Genomic DNA, 23,933 nt, shown 5'->3' with positions numbered 1-23,933 from the left:
CCTATTGAAGATACTGAATCGTGTTGTTGACAATTTGCTGATAAAATAGATTATTGTGGTCATATCTGCTTTTGGAGACCTTCAAAAAGCCCTGGTAAACAAGAGCTTAGGTGCTCAAGTGCAGGTTGAACTCCGTTATTGGGGATTCAATTGCCTGGCTGGTGTCATTAGCTGACTGTGACTAGGACTTACTGCTGACATCCCGGCCTACTCCTGGCTCTTGCAGGTATGCTGTACTGTTGGCGAGAGAGGAACCTTACCTCTAGGCAGTGCTAAACCTCTGGTATAGGCGTTTGATCTGTTAAACAGCAAGTGGCTCAAAGGTGGGCAGAGTGAAGGAGTCTTCGTATATGTGCTTATTCTCCCCTCTGTACAGTCCTGGAGTTTGTAGTTGTGAACATAATGGGGGAAAAACACACACTTTGCTGTTCCTAATCAGCTTGGTATATCATTTTTTTATTCTAAATGGAGGAACAAGTTCTGTTAAATAGACACAGGCCTCCTACATTTTTAGATGTGCAAAGGATTTCTTGAACTGTATTAATCTTTTAATTTTTATATCTGTAATTCCTTGTTTTTTCTTCGGCTTTTGAGAATATGATCCTGTATGAGCTTCAGTTTAATTCAACGGCGTATTGTGAAGGAATTAAGTAATTTTTTTAAAGTGATTTAATTTCTTTTTTAAAAGAATTGGCTTTCCAATAAGGGACAAATTAGGGATAACGGCAGCTAAAAAGAAGAAATACTGTCACACTGAGAATTGTGTTGCAACAAATGTCAGCTCAGACAATAAATGTTTTGTTCTATTCTGATGGAAAACACTGAGTTAATATACCAGATAATTATGGCTTCTGGAGACAAGAGACTTGCTTTTGCGCAAATGGAGGGCTTTACTCAGACAGAAATGAAAAAAAAGAGAAATTGCTCCTTGAGAACTGGGTGGCGTAGTAGTCTGTTTTTTTTTTGTCTTTGGGAACTCAAATGAAATGTTTCCTTTCTCATTATTCTTAAAACCAGGATTCATTCATTGATTTATTTTTGTAAACATAATTGATGCGGCGGAACCACAGTATACAAAACGCTAATGTCACCGAGAGCCGATTTAATCATTGGGGTTTTAGAATGCTGGGGCCTTGGCAGATTGCTGAAATACTATATTGTGAAAAATGCACAACACTTGGAAAACACTACTTCAGAGTAACTAGAAACAAATCAATTTAAAGAATTGAGCCTATTACCCTTTATGTCTTAAAATAGTTAATCCTAAAACTTTAAGAGACTGAGAGAATATATTACATAGTAATATATTAGTTACATAGTAGACTAATCTTTATTCACTTGTCTAAATAGTCTAAATAGTATAATACTCTGCAGTAGTAGTATGTGAAACTGCTTATTAGGCTGCAATTGATGGTTAATCTGTAGGATCACATTAGTTATTTTTAAATTTTAAGGGCATGCATTTTTTGTATATTTTCCAGTTTTATTTTATCTGAGCAAGATCTGCCTGTTGTCCTTGATATCCATCCTCTAAATTAAATGCTATTAAGTATTTCCCCTAAGGCTGGTGGTCATTTTTTTTCTCTCTTCTGTGTTTGGCACAATATCCCAAGCTTTTAAAACTGACAATGCATAATCAATATGAAATGTTCCATCATGTTTCATAATGTGTTTTTTCCCTTGCAGGGTTCTTCACTTTGCCACTGCAGATGATGCTATAGATGACAGATCCAAACAAAGAGAAAAGGACGTTGGATCAATAGCTGTTTTTTCATCCCTAAATAAAAATCCAGAATTTACCATCTGGAGCAAAGCAAACATGAGGCCCCTTTACAGACATTCTTGCCCCTTTTTGTACCTGTGGATTCTTTTGATTTTGGTGGTAACAACCTCGGTGGTAGCCAAAGGGACCCCTAAGCCTTTTAAAACTTTTTCCCCGAAGGAAATGGGTCTGACGCACTTGGTGATCCACAATAAAACTGGGGAAGTCTATGTGGGAGCCGTTAACTGGATTTACAAGCTCTCGAACAACCTCACTCTGTTGCGGAATCACATGACAGGTCCTGTGGAAGATAATGAGAAATGCTACCCTCCTCCAAGTGTCCAGTCCTGTCCACATGGCCTGGTGCTCACCAATAATGTCAACAAGCTCTTGTTGATCGACTACATGCAGAACCGACTGATTGCCTGTGGCAGTGCCTCTCAGGGGATATGTCAGTTTTTGCGGTTGGATGACCTCTTCAAACTTGGGGAACCCCACCACCGGAAGGAGCATTACCTGTCCAGCGTCAACGAGTCGGGGACCATGTCCGGCGTTATCATTGAAGGCTTCAATGGGCACAACACAAAGCTCTTTATTGGCACACCTATTGATGGCAAGTCAGAATACTTCCCCACCCTCTCCAGTCGCAAACTGATGGTCAACGAGGAGAACGCTGACATGTTTAGCTTTGTCTATCAGGATGAGTTTGTCTCTTCCCAGCTGAAGATCCCTTCTGACACTCTCTCCAAGTTCCCAGCTTTTGACATCTACTACATCTACAGCTTCAGCAGTGAGCAGTTCGTGTATTATCTCACTCTCCAGCTGGACACCCAGCTGACATCTCCGGATGCCAGTGGGGAGCAGTTCTTCACCTCCAAGATCGTGCGCCTCTGTGTGGATGACCCCAAGTTCTACTCCTATGTGGAGTTCCCCATTGGCTGCACCAAGGATGGTGTGGAGTACCGCCTCATACAGGACGCCTACCTCAGTCGGCCTGGCAAGCATCTGGCCAGGTCTCTGGGCATCTCGGAGAAGGAGGACATCCTTTTCACTGTTTTCTCTCAAGGTCAGAAGAACCGAGCCAAGCCACCCAAGGAGTCAGCCCTGTGCCTCTTCACTCTGCGCAAGATCAAGGAGAAAATCAAAGAAAGGATTCAGTCCTGCTACAAAGGAGAAGGCAAACTATCCCTACCATGGCTGCTGAACAAGGAACTAGCCTGTATCAACTCGGTAAGTCGTTTGGACATTCAAAGTCCTAATTTCTTTCGGATCAGTTGTTCCAGGAGAAGTTGTTTTTTCTTTGGAAGTCAGTGTTGGGATCACAGTCTTGGGAATTCTTTTATGTGTCTGTGGGGTGCCTGTGATCTGCTTGCTAGGTGGGTATTTGACAGCCATCAACGGCCCCAGTATCTCCAGAATACTACGTAATTGAGAAAACCCAAGTAACACCTTCCTCCTTCTTTTTTTCTAGGGAGTTTGTTAGTGTGCAATATGGTCACACAAAGCACTAGATATTTTAGTTAAGCATCTTGATATGGTTGCTTTAGTTATGCTGCGACAGTCACCCACCACTTGAAAAGATAATTCAATTAACACCTGCAATGAAGTAGAAAGTGATGTACCTGTACTTCATCTTGTTTCATGCCTTAGGTTTACTTGTGTACACACACAAGTACTTTGCTCTTACAAGGGGTTTGATCAATCCTCAACACCCTTTCCCTTCTACCAAATTATATTTCTACCGTACCGAAGATGCACAAGACACATTGGTGACATTGTAAATAAACCTATATTTTAGCGCCTTCAACTGCAGTAAACTAAAAAAAAAAAACAACAAATCAAACACTTTCACAAGCAAGAATTTTTAAACATTTCAGGTCAGATTTAAAAGCTCTGTGTGACTTGAGCCCTGATTTGTTTTACTGTAGTTCTTTGGGATGTAGCAGCAAAAGGCCCCATCGCATGCAGAGTGTAAATGAACAGTGGGACACATTAAACCAGCCTTCTCTGTTTCCTCTCCGCTTACTCCAGATTTGCAATTAAAAAAAGGCATTTGTGTCTGCTTCCAAATAGTCACAGATTTCAGTTTAAAACCTGTGATCTCACAGCCCCTGAAAAGACTGTTATGTCTTTGTGAAACACCACATTTTCGTTTGCAGCCTTGCTGCAACACTGATTTGTGCAGATCACACTCACCAAACAAAGTCTTGCTGCTGGAGTACTGCTGTGTCTTTCTTAATTAATCTTATTAAACCTTCAATTGTAGTATTTGTTTAAGTTTCAGGTCTTAAATAGAACAGAACAGGGTTACAAATTAGCATGAATCCTACGCCAGATGTTGAGTTTCAGAATGTCTCTCATTTAGGGTTGTTTGAATGACCAAGTGGAATTTAGCCAATGAGCCTATACATCCATAAATTAAGGGTGTGTTTGACATAGTGCCATTCCCACCTGTTTCTGTGCATAATTGATGTTGGTTAGAAATCTATGGGTGGGCGACAGTTTTAAAGCTGAAGTAGATATTTGTCTGATGTGTTTCTCAGAAATAATGCAAATCCATTTTCTTAAAGTAAATACAAAAAAAAACATTAAGCCATTGGTTAAATTAAGGGTCAGTAATTTTAACTTAGTTGGAATAAACCTAGGGAAGATACAGGGTTACTTCAGGATCATGACTTGGAAAAGCTGTGTGTGATTTTCTAATTCTAGCAAATCCCTTTGGTTACATGGGCCTGGTGGTGAATTATCTTCACAGTTTATATAGAAAGGCAGTGTAAATATTTACCTACTTTAAGCCTCTTCTTTTAAATTCAACGAGACATCATGAATATGTACTTTTTTGTAAGTAAGAGATTAAATGTTTACTATTCTGTACAGCTCTGTGTTAAAGAATAAATTAGAGTCGTAGAGTTACCCTTATTAGTGTTTGTACCCTAGGGGACTTTTATACCCAGTTCCTTTGGAGAGCAGAATTGATCGGAGTTCAGTTGACAGTATGGTTAGTTTTGATAGTGAAATGTCACATATTTGTTTTGAATCATTGCACTTGGGAAATAAACTTATCTCTCACACTATCTCAAGTGAAAGAAACCAAACCAAATGAGGCCTGGTCTTTCCTTAAGACATCTTTTGCTTTCATGAAAGAGTTTGTGGTGCACACTAGTAACATGTCCATAATAACGTGAAGATGCTCAAAAACAAACCTGCCCAGTTTGACATCCGAGTTCTGAAGAGTTTGACATTGAGGTGCAGAAATGTGCCATGGTAGAAGAGAGGATTATACCCCACTGTTTAAGACATTCTGGCCTGTCCAATACAAATTGCATACACACATATGGGGAAATTAGAGATGCCACTTACCATTTTTGGACAATAGAGGAAACTGAGCCAGGAGTTTTGAAGTTAAAGTGCGATCCATTGCCCTCCAGTCTGAAATGGACAAACGTCTTTATGATCTACTATGTTCACTGTGTTGAACACATTTCTTTTCTAGCACAGTGTGAAAGCAAGTGCATCCTGGGGCAATTACACCTGTGAAGGTCCCAACAGAGCAAACTTGACATATTTGGGATCTGAACTGCAGTTCAATTGAAATTGTACGGTGTGAAACCACTCGGGGGTTGGAAGGTGGCAATGTGCGTGTTCGTTTTTCAGGTGAACTCAGAATCGGATGATGACAGACAAACCCAGTATGAAAGGCCCTCACGATTACGGATAGCAGCAGTAGCTCCTTTGAGAGTGGAGTGCTGTGTACATGTACAGTCCATATGTTTGCAATGTGTTTTTCAGCCCAGGCTGTCAGAAATGTAAAAAACAGTGCCACCCTTGCTCAAGTGCCGTCTTTACCTGATGGTTTCTGGCAGCCCAGGCCTTGTAACGCTGTGCGTCCCCATATCTTTTTATCCTCCCTGAAGGCCTGGGATTTCATGAGCTGGAGGAGGTGTAGACTGGCTGTTAACGCTGTTATCTGTCCCGGATTTAGCCTTCACATTTATTCAGATGGTACATCATTAGCAAGTCCCCTGGATTTGCCGAGTGTCACTCGGTTTACTCTGCCCCCTCCATGCTAATTAATTTATATTATCTTGATGCTGTCTTTTCTGCTGTGATCCCAGGGGAAATTTCCCAGGCTCTTGTGTTGGAAATGCATACAGACTCGTAGATGTGGTACAGCATGCGAGATGCTGCTGTAGACCAACTGCATGATTAATAAATGGGCTCAGGGCTTTGTCCGCCTATCCTCTTTGATGGAGAACGCCTCTGAGTGTTTGAGCCAGAGGAACCAAGTTGCAGAGTTGAATTACACTGATCAAGTACTCACATGGCATTGCCTCAGATGCACTCTTCTTTAGAAGTGTATGTCATCTGACCTGTTGCTTTATTCTTTATAGATAGCTAGTAATTCTTAAGTGCTCTAATTGCAAAATGGACAGCTGCTTATAATTTCTGACCTGTTTACAGAGCCCCCCGTGGAATACATGTTGAGGAATTGGTACAGCACCTTATCTGACCTTTCATGCACAAACACATTTGCATTCTTTCCTCCTGTCCCTTATGATTTGACTGTTCCAAACTCTACTCAAAAGGAAGCATCCTGCAGGCCAGTGATAGACCCAAAAACATTTTTGGCACCTTTTTTTATTTGCTTTTTAAAGAAGTATTTGCAATGAGGTTCCTTCATTTTGTTTGTTTTTTGTCTGGGTTATTTTCTCATTTCGTCCCCCTGTTGATAGTAATATGTGCCACCATAGTAATATGTGCCACCACTGTATAGATCTCTTTACGTATTTTAGAACAGGATTATGCAGAAGCAGCTTATACAGATGTAAATCACATTTTTATTTTATGCAAGGGAAATAAGTGAAGTCGTTGAAGGATGGTAATTACTAATATTAATTTGGATTTTTAAATATATTATTAACCATGGAATGAAATTACTTTGCTACGTTTAGTTTATTAGGCTTGCGTGCTGCACAGAGGGACCCTTATTCTTTAAATACTGGATTGCCCTGATTAGAAAGCTGTTTTTTTTAGAAAAATAAAATTTAAATACAGCCTAACCTTTAAGTTTGTCTTCTAGTATATTTTTATAACTTTTTTATTTTATTAGTATATTCTAGTATATTTTCTATGTATATTTTAAACCAGGAGTGAGATGCTTGTTAACAAAGATGAGTGTGTAATTACAAAACATCCATCCCTGAGACGGCTACAATCTAAATCCCAAGACCTTGCGCCTCTATTTTGGTGTCATGTGATTGAGCGGGATTGTGGGAGCTGTAGTTTTTATTGGCTCCACTGAAGCATTTTTCCCTGTTCCTTACTGACCTTGTTGGCTGCTTGATATTTTACCCTCTTAGCGAACAGTTCTTACAGTAGACTTAAGTATCTGATCAGATTCTTATATCTGCTGTGGATTTTTTTTATATTACTTGAAAAATGATTTCTCTTTTTTGAAAAGCCAACAGAGCTTAAATTGGCATTTGGGCCAATATGATAATTTTCTTAAAGGGGCACTTCTCCCACCAGATAAAGCCTTGGATCTTGGATTGATCTCTTTCATATTTGTTTGCATTCTCTCAAACCATCCAGAAACCATCAGTAATTTGGTTTGCCCTTTTTTTCAGAGGTCCTAATAGGACACTCAGACAGACGGTCTTAGTCACTAGCCACCACACAGGAATTTAATCTGCACAGTAAAGACTGTGAAATGAGTATTAAAAATGGGGAATAAAAAGCAGATGGTAGGAGGTGTTTTTATAGTACTGAGGAGAACATTTGTTTATGCCTATATAAAATGGCCTTGATTTATGTTTATAAATTTTATCTTTAATTTTCTGTACACAATAAGAGGCATTTAAACCAACATCTTGCTGAACTTTAAGCTTATTTTTGCTCCTTTGGACTTATTAATTTGAGCAACTCTTAATGAAGATGGTTCTCTATGTGGTTGGGGTGGAGTGTTAAATAGAATGCTTCTTTTGCGTTGTCTTAACCGGCAAGCTAATCAAGAGGTCTGCACTATAGTGGAAGACCACAATGGGCAATTGACTTGGTTTGCTGCCAAGTAAGAGGGCAGCACGAACAACTCTTGCAGCTTGGCGACTGGAGCGCGAGCCCTTGATCTGTTGAACTCAATCTTTAGGCTGAAAAATAAATGTTTGTGATTGTCTGCAGGGCACTGCGTGCACGTATTGGCTATACTAATCCCGCGGTGTCACTGTGCTTTCAAAGTCAAAGCAAATCCTGGCTGCATTTTGGGATCTTTTGGGATCAGAATTGCTGAAAGATTGCAGACAATGCAATTAAGCACTGTTAACAGTCCGTTAAAGGAAGGTGTAAATTTGGGGTAAACTGAAATTATAGGATAATGTATGTCAATGTTCAGTGCTACAATGTTACGAAGAATCTTGCAATTTTGATTTTCACTAAACCAGGTATTTTTAGTAACTGATGGATCCTTAATCTTTTCATTTTTTTCTGAAAACATATATGCATAAATTATAGTGATTGTTAATATCAATTCAGTTTGATAGTTAATGGCTTTTTGGCTGTTGGTAAAGGTATAATATTGCCTGTGTTTCAATGTAGTGCAATTGTCCAAACACACACGTTTTGTGTTAGCCTCTTGTTAGACTTTATTGTGTGGAGTATTTGGTAAAGTGTTTGCTAGGAGTTCTATGTCCCCAAACACAGAACACACTCGGCTACAGATGTTTTGAGATCATGTCAGGGCAGGTGCCAGAGCTGTTACCAGGCCTGGTTTGTAGGGTGGTAACTGTTAGTGTACGGATAAGAACCAAAAAAGTCATTAAAGTTCATATTAATGATTACAGATTATTTTTGTGTATCTGTAGTGTGACATTTTTCAACAAGAAAAGCTTTAGTTATATGTCGTATTCTGTACTTTCTACAGTAGATGTGTGTATCTAAAGGCGGGTGCTAAGTGCGGTGTGTATGTACATGTAAATTAAACATTAAGTTCCAAAATTCAAATTGCGGTTCCCAAAACTGTCCTGACCTAGGTCAGAATAGCAAGTTGAATTTGAAGGTTGCAAAAGTACATGATGTTTTCATAGCTGCCAAACTAGTGCAATACATGAGTTAAATGGCTCTATGTGTAAACGAAATGGGTGAATCTAGCAAATGAGCCGCATCAAAGCAAAGAATGCTGCATGTCTGACGATTTATCCTTTCTGAATCGCCTAACAATGGCAAAGAGGAAAAGAAAATGACATGCACAGTTGTACGTCATGCAAATGAGAACCTGCAGCTATAGCAATCTGTGCCTGGGGTTCTCAAACAACATGGGGAAACCACAGAGAAAGCTTGTCAAATCTGAGGAAGAAATGCAGCCAAAAAATTTAAAATAGTTCTTTCCTGCTAATGTTGAGCGTCAAAACCTCCTTGATTTTAGTCATAGAAGATTGATTTTAATTTGAAAGTGGATCTTCAAATCTTCAATTATAGATCCCAAAATGTATTATGGTGGTAGCCGTTTCTAATGAGAATTATTGGCTGCTGTTAGTTTTAGTCCGCAATTTGCCGTTTGGGGTAATCTGGGGATCTGTTCATAATGTGTTTTTGGATAGTGAATGTCTGGTGGAGGAAGGCTTTAATCAGGAAGAGGCTTTGTGACATATTTCCACATACTGAGGCCTCCAATGGCTGGGCTAGTCCAAACTTTTAGTAAACCCAAATGTGCTTGCTATTTAAAGGCTTAAAGTAAACTGAAAGTATTTCATTTAGGTGTTTTTCTTAGAAGCAGTTTTTCTCATGATACCTTAGTACAAATACAATAATATCTGTGTGGGCTGTTGTCTTCGAAAATGGTTTTATACTTTATTGGAAGCATTTCTCTTAAGTAACTTTATCTAATTTTGCCTGGCTGGAAGATTCTGTTAAAACTTTTTTTAGTCAAAAAGTGGGCCTGGTGTACTCAGTTCTGGGCATTATGCCTCACAGAATACAGATGTTTTGGTATGTATCCCCTAAGAAATAGGCTTTTTTTATCCTAATCATAGGCCTTACTTGTGTAGATTGGTTAGTCACCTTGGAAGAACAAAAACACCACAGTATTCACAATACAAATCTTGTACATTTTTTTTGGCAATTGTAGTTTTTTCACAGTGCATTAAGTCCTAGCGATCAAGGTGATGAAGTCTCCAGGAGACTTCCATTAAGAGGCTGTCAGATGTTACTTTTACCGTTGCATCTTCACACAAGAAATCAAGCTTGTGGAGACTTGGTGATCTCCAGCTGAAGCAAGCGTCTGTTAGCACTGAATCATCCTTTTTAAAAAAAATATCAGTACATTGACTACCGCATTTAAACAGCAGTGACGTACTTTAGGTCTCCTTCGATAAAGTACTTCAGGGTGATGAACTTTAGGTCTTCTGTGCGAGAACCATGTGGTTTATTTCTGTGTTTTGCTGCAACTCTGGGGCATTAAAACCTGAGATAACAAGGCATGATTTGTTCCAATGCTGAGATGTAGAAGAAAAAAACATTTCAGCTATAGAGCCTTCTTCAGATAACAGTTGTTACCTGAAGAAGATTTCACAACTGAAATGTAATGGTTGTTTCTGTACTTTCAGCACAGAATTAACCTCTACTTATTCCTTTGCTACCTGCACCGTGATGTGGGTCCTCAAACAAACCTCTTTGCTCGGTATCATCACGTCTTGAACATGCAGCACTCTGATTGGCTGTGGATGATGACATGATTTATGAGTCATCTTTGAAGTCTTGGTCAGCTTGTAATGTAAGAAGATATTTCATTGGGGACTCTTAAGCTCAGAATCTGCCCATTATGGCATTTATAGAAGTTCTCAAACCATTTGGTGCCCACGAACTTCAGTTACCATTGAAAAAGGCTTTAAATCTTTATTATAACAGTCAGGGATATTGCTTTAATAATACATGACTCCCCTGTGTGTGTCAGGGAAAAAAATCCCCTCTCCATTTAGCTGAAATCAGTACATTACTGTATATTGGAAAAAAAAATTGACAAAAGCTTGTACATTCTTTCCATTGCAGGATGTTAAGGGAAGTCGTCATCAAAAAGGCCATTTTTAAAGACTTTTCTCTTGGTGCTCCTGCACTTAGTGGTTGGAAGAAAAATGCTTATTTAACTTTAAGTGTGTTTTCTATTTGGAAAAATCTTTGTAAACTCAAATTAAATGGGAAATCCATCGTTTCAGTCCTCATTTATCTATGTAACATACAATTTGAAAATGTACAAAATATAAAATGTACAGGGGCTTTCCTATGGTATACTGGAATAGACACTTTAACATCACAAGTAATGTTGTTAAAAAGATAATTTACCTATTTAAACATCTACACTGCCTATACACAGTGATATATTCCTTCTCCTGCTGGCAACTGAGGAGCAAAGCGTGGCGTTTTGGTTGAATGCAGGTGAAAACGCAGCAAATATTGGTGCCAGGTTTTAAAATCCGAGCAGGGACTGTGCTTCTTTTGCATTGTATAAAAGACTATCACAGTTCATTGCCTACATTTGTCAGCGTTTGTTGTAATCTTTGCTGCAGGTCTGGGACATGTAATGATTTTATAGCAGCTCAGAAAGATGACTTAATGTAGGATGTACCTTGTGGCCAAAAGCCATAACATGCTGCGTTTCTGCTGTCTTAATTTAGAACAGTTGGCTTATGACAGTTTTATTGAGAACTTTAGACATATATGAAGTATGTTCATTAAAACAAAAAATATACAGAATATGCACCTTGTACTGAGATTTTGATAGTGGCATTACTACTTTGTTTCCTAATCTTGTCAGTTCTCAGACACTATCCAGGGTTAGGCCTGGTCTCTACTGGCATGGAAGACGTCTAAGGAAAATCGTGCTACTGATGTAAGAGAGATTGAGGGACCAATTGTGAGAACTTATAGTTGTCCTTCGGATATGATGTTAAATATGAGGTCCTTATTAGAAAGAACCCAAGGCACAGTTGGTAAGAAGTAGTTTTTCACTTCTCAGCCTGATCTGCTGTGTAGTAAGGTATTTGGTGCATTATTGTAGCCACATCTCCACCCATTGTTTGCTGTACTGTGGTGGTGGATAAAGTGAGTTTCCTATACCACTGGGGTTCCATTGTCATGAAAGTGGCATATGAATAACTTTGTAAGACAAAGCAGCAATTACAGCTTTGTAGAAGTATAACCAGGAGTGGGACCTTTTAAAAGTCTATCACCTTGAGATGGGTTACAGTCTTCTTTATTTAGTACATTTGCTGGACAGACGTAATGAGTTCATGACAAAGCAGTTTTTTTCTGAATTTTAACATGATGATTTGCAAACCAGGTCTGGTGGTTTGAAAAACCTAAAATGGATCATTTCAGCTGTACTTAATTTTCACTTAAGCCCTTCCAAGTATAAGTGTTATTTTTCCAGTTTCCAAATCCATTGTGTTTGCCCTAGTAGAATGCAAACTTCACAGCTCCAGAGTTCCCTCTCATCTCTCGTTATCCTGCTGACTGGTACGAAACCATCCGAGATAGAAAGCTATTACACGTTTGACTCACAACTAGGTTAGACCCAATTATAATCACCTTCATTATATTGTCTACCCTGTTATCAGAAGCAGAACACCTGGCTTCTGAATCACAATGAAGCACAGAGTGGATTGACTGCAAGCATTAGTAAATAAGGCGAGATGGGGAGTAGCAGAAAGCAGGGAGTGGAGGAGCATGGGAGGATTTGTCCACTGAAACACAGACTGTGTTCTAAGGGGCTGTTTCCTTCTTCCAGACTGGCACAGACCATTTTTAAATTGGTCTGAATTATTTGCTGGTGTAATGTAGTGCACATGCTTAAAAGGCGTCTGTTGATATTATGTGTAAGCAGAAGAATCAGTACTTATTTTGATATAGGCCAATGAGAGAGAGGGTTTGGTGGATAAGTGACGTTAAAGCCTGGAGGTTTGCATGGCTGAGAGAAAACAGAAGTTCTTTTCATAGTAACTAAAGCATAAACAGAAATATGACAGCTGTGTACTAATCCAAACAGTGATGTCCATTAATGTTTAATATTTTATAACTGAAAGTGTGTCCTTAAACAAAAAGAAGATATCCATTAACAGCCAAACTGCTCCTTAGCCTCTGGATTTGTCATCCTAAGTTTGTTTTTATTCACGAAACCCAATATATGGCTCACAGATTGATTGAATTACAATTCATTTTGATTTTTGTTTCTTCCCATCTTCGAATCTCTAGATTATCAAGAGATGACTTGGGTATTATGTTATCAAATAATGGAATGCAATATGGTGGCTTTAACAGAATATCCAGTAAATCACATTACTGATGCAGGCATTTTCTTGATGGTCTTTAATATTTTTTCTCAGTAGTTAAGGTTTGAATCCTTTACCCTTTCTAGGGCAGGAAAACCTTGATGTTTCAAAAATAACCTTAAGACACAAAGGGCTTGAACAATTTTAATATTAGCTGTTAATGGCCAAGTACTTTTACATCATCTCAGCTTAGCTGAGAGATGGAAACGGGGTAGGAAGAGACTTAAACCAAAGTCATTGAAGAACAAGCAGAAGTGTGGTGTGTGGGTACACTAAATACTCAACTCAGTCAGAGGTTTTTGTGAACCTCCACTGCCAGCTCATCTTCCTTCGTGTAAGATAGCAACTTCCGGTGTAAATGTCAACACAGTATTTTAAACATCTTCATTCATGGTCATTTTTTCTATAAAGGTTTCTGCAGCTTCTTGCTGAACTGTGATTTCTGACACCTAAATTAAAATACAAAAAAAGGGAATGTTGGCTATCCAGTTAATGGACAGATGACTTCATATAGAAAGATGCACACACTAGAGGGTAAAATGTTTTTGCAACTTGATTTTCTGGAGCTCTTGTTTTTTAAAGCACATGCGTTACCCATAGTTTATTTCCTGACTTTTCTATGCAGATAGATTTAGCTAGCATCCACCCAACCTGGTAGGTACTTAAACTGAGCTAGTTGCATGTGTCAGCATGAACCCCCCAGTTCCAACCGGTCTTTATCGCTTGTATCCTCTGTAAAGACTTCTGTGAATTGAGAACATTTGGCTTGAGGAAAAGGTTCATTGCTTTCTTCCTGAATGTAGTGCCTTTGTGGCCTTTACTCTGACCTTAGGAGCATTTTGTGCTGCTCAGTGCAATATTGAATAAAATGGAAGGTTGGCTGTTGATATCAGCTCCCCAGAGTGCAATTTTAGAGGGTCTGTCTTAGCAACCTTTAGCCGGTAAACAATCAACCGTATCGCCATCTGTATCACCCTTTTATGGTCTCATTGCTGTTTAGAGTATTGTGTGCCTTGGAAGTACAGTAGCTGCTTGGGAATGTTATGGATTTCAAATACAGGTTTGTCTCCAGACATTTCCTTTTTATATTTCAACATCTACACTCGGGGAATAGAGCAGAATCAAATCTAATTAAGAGTAGCTGTGAAAATTTATGCTTGATTACATTTAATTGAGTAGAAAACGTAAGGACAGTTGGCTATTCAGTGGCAAAAGTCATAATACTTAAATTGCATGTCATTTTTCATGTGTGTTTGTACAGTATATTAAGTCATGCTTCTGTCAAGGATATATTTCTGCACTGCAACTGGAGGATTTCTAAATGTGTAGCTGCTTTAAGAACTATGGACAGGTGCACCCTCAAAAAAGTGTACATAAAAACCATACAAACTTTGGATATCGATTAGGGGGTTTTGGCATTATTTTGATTAATGACCATTCATGACTGACCATGATACGCTTCAGTGATAACAGATCATTCATGACCAACTATGATACACTTGGGTGACTATTTGTTGCATAAGCACTAAATCATCTCATTAGTGAGACAGTTGATTGGGAACAAGTTATAAGGCAATTTAACCTGTTGAATGTCAAGCCAGGTGCAAATGAAGAATAACACGGGAAAAAGCCAATGAGCCCTGCATATTACTGTATACTAAGTCACCTTAGATGAGCTTGCTAGTGTTAAATCGAGTCTTTTTTAGTGCTGAATCAAGTTTTAACATAGCTCACCCTGATGGATATCAACAGGAGTAGATGTGCTGACACCCTAATTTCTGTTTACAATAGATCAGTTGATGGGGATGTACAAGTGGTATGATCTGGGGTGCAGCATCTGTTTGCAATAGAATTCTTCTTGTAGTCATAGGAAGTGACCTGAAAGCACAACATTTCACAGATCAAGTCTTGAGATCTTGTTGCCCTTCCTTTAGGCTCATGCTGATGTGACAAAATTGCAGCAAGACGACACAAGCTCCCATGCTGTTTGTGTGAGAACTTTCTTGCAAAATGATAATAATGGATGGTCTTCTTAATAGACATGAGCCCTATTAAATGTTTGTGGGACAGTGTATGACATCTAGGGCTCAGAGACCACTGAACAGGCATGTGCTTATTCAGGCTGTTCAAAAGGAATAGGATAGGATCCCACAAGGCAGTTTCTGTAACTTGTTGCAAAGTACCTCTTCCAGCAAGGGCACATGCTCTAAGATTCTCTTTCTTTGTAGACTTCATGTTGATCAGCCCTGTTGATGACCACTGTTAATCAGCAAAATAAATGTACCTGTACCGTGTGTGTTCAAAATATGTTGGCGAACCTGCAACAAAAATGATTTCTTTTTCACTGTAGACTTTTACAGTTAAGAGGTTTCTTGTTAATGCCAAGATTATAACTCTATCTTAAAAGTACCTTTAGATTTGAATATTTAATTTTCAATAAAGCATGGTGCTTAATTTCTGCCGCTGGGCTTCTGGTATATGTTTTACTGTTAATATGTTGAAATTGTGGTATTCATAATCCTTTCACCGAGAGAGCCTGCTTTAAAAAATCAATACCTCTGTTGTGGAATTGGGTCACTTGGAAAAACATTGCCCCAACCTTTCACCTTGTCTCAGTGGAATGTTTAGCTTGCAAATCCCTAACGAGGCGGTTTGATGCTAATGAACTAATTGTCAGTGTAATTATTTATTGATGCTGAGGAAGCGATCGCGGCCTGCGTGGTAGTTTACCAGTCAGTGCTGTACAGCTGTATTTGTTGTTTCCCATAGAGCTCCCTGAAATACATGTGTAATGGAGAACTAAGGAGAAAAAGATCCTCAACATTAATCTTTTCAATATTCAGCAGCTCAAGATGCATAAGCTACTGCCGTCTGCAGAACTCAAATGTCACGCTGCTCGTTTGGGTTCGTAGTGTCGCCTATTGTGGTTTGTTATATCTGAGGAACAGCTGGCTGCTGTATGAGTGCAGGCGTGTTTAATTATCTCTGTTTACAGTAACTTTATGGGAAGTGTCATGATTGTAACCAAAGATATTTAACTTAATTTTTATGAATGATACTTTTGGCTCAAAAGAAGGAGAGGAAGCACTGTACTAGATAGGGGTATCCAGTCTCGAGGGAAAAAAAGCTCTGCTTTCAGAATGCTTTCAGATCCTTGAAAAGAGGATCTTCCAAACATTGATGGCAGTCAAGGGACATGTCCTGCCCTTTTATCCTGGGATTCTTTATGTGCGGGACTCTTGTCCCCTCCCATCGTTGACTATTTATTTTCAATTTTATTACTGTTTTCATTTTTTTTTCAAATGGCCAGCTCTTGTTGCTCATTGTTCTAATGGATACAGTATTCACAGCCTCTGTAGTCTCCTGAGCTGTGTATTAATCCTTTTTTGATTTTTCTCTCTCTTGGTAAACAAGAATCTGAATCCTGCTGTTTATAATTTATTCTGGAATATAATTTATATAAAAATATAATATAATTTATTCTGGAATCCCTGTATTGGCTACTTATGTTTTGGGAGATTCTAGATTTATTTTAATATACTCATTTACTTATAAGTGAGAGGTTTTTGGTTATAGAAGGTATCTAAAAACTATCAAAACTAAAAAAGGAATTTCACATAACAAATTCAAAGCAAAACTAAGAGAGATAGTATTGTAGGGTATGTTATAGTAACTAAATATTTTTGTGTATCAACCAAGATGGGAGTTGTTTATACTGACTTTTAGTCTCACATCACATCTTTGCTATTGATTATTGTACTTCAGTACTGAAAGGCCCTCAGCATTTTAAAATGCTTTTTCTGCTTTACTGCTTTCATACTTTGACATAACCATATCGGTAATGTTGAAGTATTGAATGACTATGATACTTTAAACAAAGTACAAACAAAACCATTGGATCTTTAATGAGTTATGAGGACCTTGGTCAAGTGTCTCATCTGAAGGAGGTATCGTCCTGTAGCACAGTCCCAGGTTGCTACAATGGAGCGATGGTTTGGAAATTCTCCCCAGAGGGAAGAGTGCTACCTGCTGGTCCATGAATACCACCTAAAGCAACAGCCTGCATTCCCCTTTTTAATACTAACCAGATCATGATTTGCTTAGTTTGAGATACGAGGAGATAAGGGTTAAAGGTGGCCATGCTGTTGGCAATTTCTTTGAAATTAAGTGTCCAGTGAGAAATATTTTTTAGTCCTCTAAAGATTGATTTAACAAACTTTTTAACTGAGTATTGAATTTTCAACATGAAAACTTTACATAAATGTTCATTGCTTACCAATGTGTGTTTCAAAGCACCTTTTTGACAGCACTGTGCTTTTTATTCCAGTGTGAGTTGTACATTCTACACGGTGAGACTGGGGACTGCCAAGCATACGAAACACTTATTTTGCATTCCAGAACACAGGTCCATTAATTTAAGGAATTCTAAAAACCTGCGTAACTGCACTAATTTCAAACTGACAAGTCTTTGCTAAAAGACTATCCAGCAATTATAGAAAGACTTTTAAATTGAGTGCATCATTTTCTAGACGCATGGTGTAATTAGACTTCCTGCCTAGTAGCAGCAACAAATTAATTGTCATTATCGTGAAAAAGCAGGTAAATCACTGGTATATATTAAAAATACTGAGTTGCAAGTCAGAGGGTGATTAGACTTCCTCTTAGTTTACTAATTGTTGGAAAAGGGTACAATACTTCTGTCTCTAGTGTGCCTTTTTGTTTGTTATAAATTATGCTTTTTAAAATGCGAAATAACCATCAATGATTCACCTCTCTACAGTGTGAGGGTTTCTGTTCACTAAACCACTTGAAATAATTTTAGAGTTAAAGCTAATACTTACACACTGTATTGACCTCCCTCTGTAACTTCTATAAACACCTGTCAAGCATTGCACTTTCAATATATAGTACAGGTACTTCAGAGTTTCAATTAAACACTGTAAACTGCTCCAATGCAGTGAGTATTTGGTGAGATGCTAAGGTGTGTAATTGCCTTTTTTGTTGTCATGGTTCCATAGTAATGTGAGATGTGCCATGGGAGCATTAATTTAACAACATATTTTAGCGCCACTTATAATTGTTTTTATTATGCACTAAATACTTGGTGTTTAAAAATTCTGACCCATAACAGTGAATCATCTGAATCATTCAAAACACTTGTTCATTTGCCCTGAATCCTCATTAAACAAGAAACCTTTGTTTCTCAATGGTGATTGTTGGGTCTGGCAGGGCAGAAGGAGGTTTAATGATATACAGTATTTTCGTGATGCAAATTCAGTTTTGCAGTTGTTTGGAGTATGCTATTGTTTAAAACAGGAAGTTCAAAGCAGAAAGCTGCGTTTCAATGTTTACTTTAAAAGCATGTTTCTTAGAAACTGCTCCTTTACATGCATGTGTTTCTTCACCTGTTTTACCACAACGCCAATTAGAAGAGACCCATACCATATCCGCATCTACACTGCCAAACATTGTGTTAGGTTTCAGACTTGGTCTTCAAATATCTTCTCCGAATGTCCATACCTACTGTAGTATTTGCTGTCGAAAGTAAAAAAGTTCTCAGTCAACAGAAGTGTGAGGTAAAATTCAGAGAATGAGACAGCAATGCCTTGCATGGCCTTTGTCGGAACTGTAGTCTTAGATTTCATGTCTTCTAGAGGCATTCAGTGAGCTGCATTTAATTAGAATTTGACCGATACAGTCCTATCCCCTTGTATGCATGTGGTTGGCTGCCCTGACACGCATATATGTGGCTGAGTCTGCTGCTGATTTTGAATGTTCTCAGCACTTGGAATGAAAGAGGTGACATTTAGACAGCCAAGGCGATTTGTCACTGTCACTGCACTGGTCAGATTTATGTGAAGAAAAATTACTCATAATGGGACCATTATCACTATAAATATTTTTTTAAAGTACGCAAATTGCTGAGACAAGGTGCTCGTGGAATACAAATTGTTTTTACTTTATGGTTAATGAGCTACTTGCCCCCCAGTCATTTGAGCTGCAAGTATCGCTTGTTAAGCAGCGTGTCTGAAGTCCTTTTGACCTATGACCTGGCTCTATGGAAATCCTTTCGTTAGCTGTATTTGAAACAATGCATTTCCTTTGTCACTTTTAGTTGGCAAGCCAGCCACATACTTCATTTCAGAGGTAACTTTTCTGAATTGGAAGCTAAAATGATGTAAAACAGTACATTGTACTACAAATATTTTGAATATTGTACTACACCAGTATTTTTCAAAGAAAAACATGCTACAACTTCATCTTTTTAATTACATTTACAACTTTATTGTTGGTTGGTTGTCAATTATGTATCAGTAATGTAAAACAATAGGTTTTCCACACAAGTTATTTTTAGAGCAATTTCTAAAAAGGTCAGTGTACATGTTCTTGAGCATTGGATCCTTATTATTTTTGCTAGCTGCATTTCTTACCACCTCTATCTGCAATGAACATCATAACATCTCTTTAATTCTTAAGCTGAATATATTTAACCTATAGCCTGTTAGTTTACCTGCAGGAAGCTGCTGTCCTACTTGCTTGTTACTTATAAAGAGTTAAGAATTCTCTGAGTGAACAAAAACAAAAGTCATCATTTGTCACATACCCGTAACATCTTGGAGCAGCTGGGGGATTCTTTTGTTTTTTGTCTGTGTTAAAAGGTTGTAGCTCTAACAGTGACAGCTCCCTTATTGGGACCCTTGTGCGTGGTTTTGTTGTTTTGAAGTCTCCAGTGCTCCCTGGGAAGGATTGAGGCCTAGTTGACTCCACAGTAGGCCTGCCGTTGTCCTGACAACACTCATCCTCCTCCTAGGGCAATGGTATAGAGTGATTTCATGGTTCACAGAATCCTCCCTTGCCTCCTGCTCCTCAGTTTGCTCAGATGGAGATGTGGGGATTGAGTGAAAGTGCCTTCATATCCCTGAAGTGACTTCATGCTCCATAGACATCACAGACCTTTTCCTTTCTGGCGGTTTGAGTAAAAATGTATTAGTTGCCAATAAACATATGAGCATATATTATACTTAAGCTTTTAAAATTTCATTGTTCCATTAGATGCCTGTTTAGATCTGGAAAAATTCTGTTTGGGTAAAATTAATTTTTCAATTCTTTCGGACCCTGAAATGTCTTATTTTTAAAGTGTTGTAGCACCTTAAGGAAGACTTGCTAGTAATTGTGTACAAACATAGGAATCGTGTTTAAAAGACAGCCGAATTTTTCACATTTTAAGGAGGAAACTCAATTTTGGTATGTCTCATTAATCTGTATTCTGGTAAAATAGATGATTACATCTAAAGGTTTTATAGTCTCAAAAACAAATAATGGCCATTCTTGCATTGATTGCTGGCAAAATAGTATATTTTTACACATCAATTTTCAGGTATGTACCGTGTTCTATTTAGAAATATTAAGGAGAAAATCTGTAATGAGCTTTTGCACGTCAGTTTTCACATGATCAAAGTGCTATTTTTAGACAAACTGTGAAGAGTAAAACGTAGATTTGAATTTGAACGGCAAGCCATAGCTGTCATCCAGATCCCTAAATATGCCTCCACTGATTCCCTTGAGGAAGCTATGTAAAAAATGGCTCTTCACAGCAAGGTATATAGGTCTACTCATGATGTGTAAAAATCTGGATTGCACTAGCATGACTAGGTTTTCATATTTTGGCAGATATTTTGGCGTTTTATGCTTACCCATCTCATGCAAATTGAACATTTTTTATTTTGTACTCAATTTTGCATTTTTAAAGAAACAGCCCACTGACTGGACACTGCGGGTACTGTACATAAACTATAATGTTAGTTTGCAAAAATTGTTTGCAGTAAATGCTAAATGAAAGAAAAGAAAAAAAACATGGATGATACCATACAAAAACACTGCAGAATCACAACCTTGAAGTAGGTCAGTATTGTCTAAAATTAACCTAATTTTAGTGTTCTGATGCATGCAAGAGCACATTGCAGCTATCAGGGAAAGACTCAGATGATAGTTTTAGTTAAGCAATGTTCGCTTTCATCAAATTAAATATCTAAAATGTTTCTACAGCAGTCCTGATATGGAAGCTTCATCTGACTAACCTCAAACACATGGTAGAGTGAATGCTAATTACTCTGAGCTACAACTTGCTATGGTTAAAATTTGATTTTACTCAGTTTTGGAAAATCTCATTCCTTTTTTTACCTGGAGGCAGTCTGCAGTATTTGTCCGTTTTTACTTGAAGCCTAATTTAATTTATAGTGTTGTTTTTAAAGAACATCCCTTTAATTTTAATTTTAAGTGTTCATACTCTCCAAGAGATGCTTCTCAGTACAATCCATACAATGGGCTTTTTTTGGGGGGGGGGACTTCCAGAATGCTTGTTTTGAAAACCACAAGAATCTGGTGGCTCCCAAGTGGCTTAACCTGCTATATTCTGTGCTTGTAACACAAAGGAGGCTGGTTTGATTGTGGACTGTAGCATTAGCTAATGGGGTGACTGTGATCTGATGGTACCGGTGAGAGTGGGATAAAGAGGGTGGATGTCAAAGAGACACTGGGGGCTGCTGAGGTGATAAGCAATTTACAGTTAGCAAATTCAATAACCGAAGGGTATATTTGTATAGTAATTGACGGTCTCGACTCTTAAAAAAAAAGTCCGGAATGCAAGGCTGCACTTTTTTGTGTAAATAAAGCTGATGTACTTCATTCCCAGTATCATCCATCATTTATTTTTTAAATCATGTAGTGTTGTCCTTCTGCTGAAGGACATCCTTGAACAGATGACATTTGAGAGAGTTGCAGAAATTCAGAAGTACAAATACAAAGTGTTTTTCATGTGGAAGAGCTTGCATGTTCAGATATTTGAAGGCTGGATAAATGAATTTCAAGCACCATCAGTTTAGAGAACAGAAGGGGTACTCCTTTCCTTCTGTCTCGTTAACTAGCCATTAATGTTTGTGTTGTTGGCTGGCTTGTTTTAATTTTCTCCTTAAATTTAATCTATGTAGCAGGCTACAGCCATACCATCCACTTCTGCCCTGTTTTTCCCCCATCTGTGAAAGGATAGCCCTGCTGAGGCTTAACTGTTGAATGTGACTTTTGAATGTGTAAAATATTTGAATATGTAAGTACTCCTCAGGTGTGAACCCCACCAGTTTGGAGTAACCAGTCAGGTTATATATAAAGGGACAAAGCTGCAGAATATTGGCACTAACCCTGATGCTAATATACAGGCTCTATGTAAAAAGGGTGCTCCTGTGCATAATTTGAATATGCAAATGTGTATATTGCCTGTCCCAAAACTTGGTGGCAGACTCGGTTTTGTCTCAAAATTAGAAACGAGTTATGTTCTTGTTATTAACGTACCGAGTCCAGTGTTCCACAGTGAAAACATGAGCCATTAGTTGCTTGGTATTTTTCCTAATAGTTGTCACATCTCCAATATTGAACTGTATTGAAGAACGTCCTGTAGTATTGCCTTATTCATTGCCACATAGAGGACAGGACAGCTGTGTGCAATGTGATAATGCCCAATGACATTAACACGTAGTTACGATAATTCCCCACTCCTTATTAGGTGAAAAGGAAAAATCAGTGGGTCATGGTCATCGCCATCCTCTACATACAAGCAACAGAGCAGTTGTTAAAAGCTTAATATAGTGAGAACGGTAGTGATTGAACTTGGGAAGTGATAACATATCTACATACATCACTGCACCCAAACCAAAACCTAGAATATCTTTGGAACAGTAGCTTTTAAAAAGTTTGCCTAGGTTTGGTCTGGTGAAATTTAGAAAAAAAAGTATTTTTACCCTAGAAAGGTTTGCTAAATATTTTTTAAAAGGTGTTAAGTACTGGAGAAAGACTTGCTGAATCATTTGATGGGCTGACATCGTCCCAGAGGGCGCATGCTGTGACTTAGAGCGTTATGTCAAAATCAGACACTGTTTTCTTTTTGTTAACAGAAGACAAGCCTACAATGTTCTGTACATTTTAATAAGCCCCCACTGGGTTTTACCTGAGGGAGATCTTGAGGAAGAACAGTTTAAATTGCCTTCTTTAAACTCGAGGAAAATAACTTCCTTTCTGAGACTGTCAAAAAAGGGCTGAAAGAAATTTTCACCAAGCAGGTTAATGCTTTTTTTTTTGTGAAAGTTATGGAGCCTGCAGGTATGAGAGTATTCATGCTGACAATAGAAATGCTAATAAAAACTTAGTCATTATGGTAGATTTGAATTTTTCATTCCTCAGTTTGTCACATTTACATGGAATCTTTTGCACAGAATTGGCTTTGTATGGGGGGTTAAGCACCATGAACACGTAAAAGTCTTAGCTTATTCCCTTGACAACTTGCCTTATGAAGGATTTGCTACTTCAGATGGTCTTTTTTTAATTCTGGTAGCAATGTGGTTTGCGGTGTGATGCGATGCAGCTGTCAACAGCTTTAATGTCAGAAAGTGTTCGGCCTCTCAGTTTTCAGTGTTTACAGACACCTTTACTGACACCTTACATTGTTGAAATGCAAACAAATCAACTGAGTAAACCTGCAGTCCTAGAAAAACTGTGGTTTTTTCACCACTGGGAGTGTATTTGCCTTTTCTTGCAATTACATTCATGTCTTGACACGTTTAAGTAAACCGTTTTACAGACCAGCCTTTTGTGTGTGGAGCTTCTTCGCCCTCAAACCAGCCTGAGGTTACAGAGGCCATGAGCTATACCCTGCCAGGAGCAGTTAATACAAAATTAAAACCCGAGCATTAGCACGCTCTAGAAAACAAGAGACGGTATCATTACAGTGCTGCAACAGAATACCACAAATCAAAATAAAACTTGGATGGATTCCAGACATAACAATTAAAGCATAATTGTATTTAGTT

At 38.3% G+C, this 23,933-nt stretch overlaps 1 protein-coding gene across 2 annotated transcripts in view; it reads left to right on the top strand.

Moving 5' to 3' along the window:
• plxna1a (plexin A1a) overlaps positions 1–23,933 on the top strand; it is a 273,955-nt gene that overhangs the window by 28,114 nt on the left and 221,908 nt on the right. For both annotated transcript variants that reach the window (XM_088916177.1, XM_088916178.1), the window contains exon 2: positions 1,687–2,992. In XM_088916177.1, coding sequence (XP_088772303.1) covers positions 1,820–2,992 — 1,173 coding nt within the window. In that variant the 5' untranslated portion in view covers positions 1,687–1,819. The remainder of the gene's footprint in view (positions 1–1,686; positions 2,993–23,933) is intronic.

Source organism: Atractosteus spatula, chromosome 5 (genome assembly GCF_055471065.1).
Source record: "Atractosteus spatula isolate fAtrSpa1 chromosome 5, fAtrSpa1.hap1, whole genome shotgun sequence".
Lineage (NCBI taxonomy): Eukaryota > Metazoa > Chordata > Actinopteri > Semionotiformes > Lepisosteidae > Atractosteus > Atractosteus spatula.
This window is presented reverse-complemented; position numbering and strand designations above follow the sequence as displayed.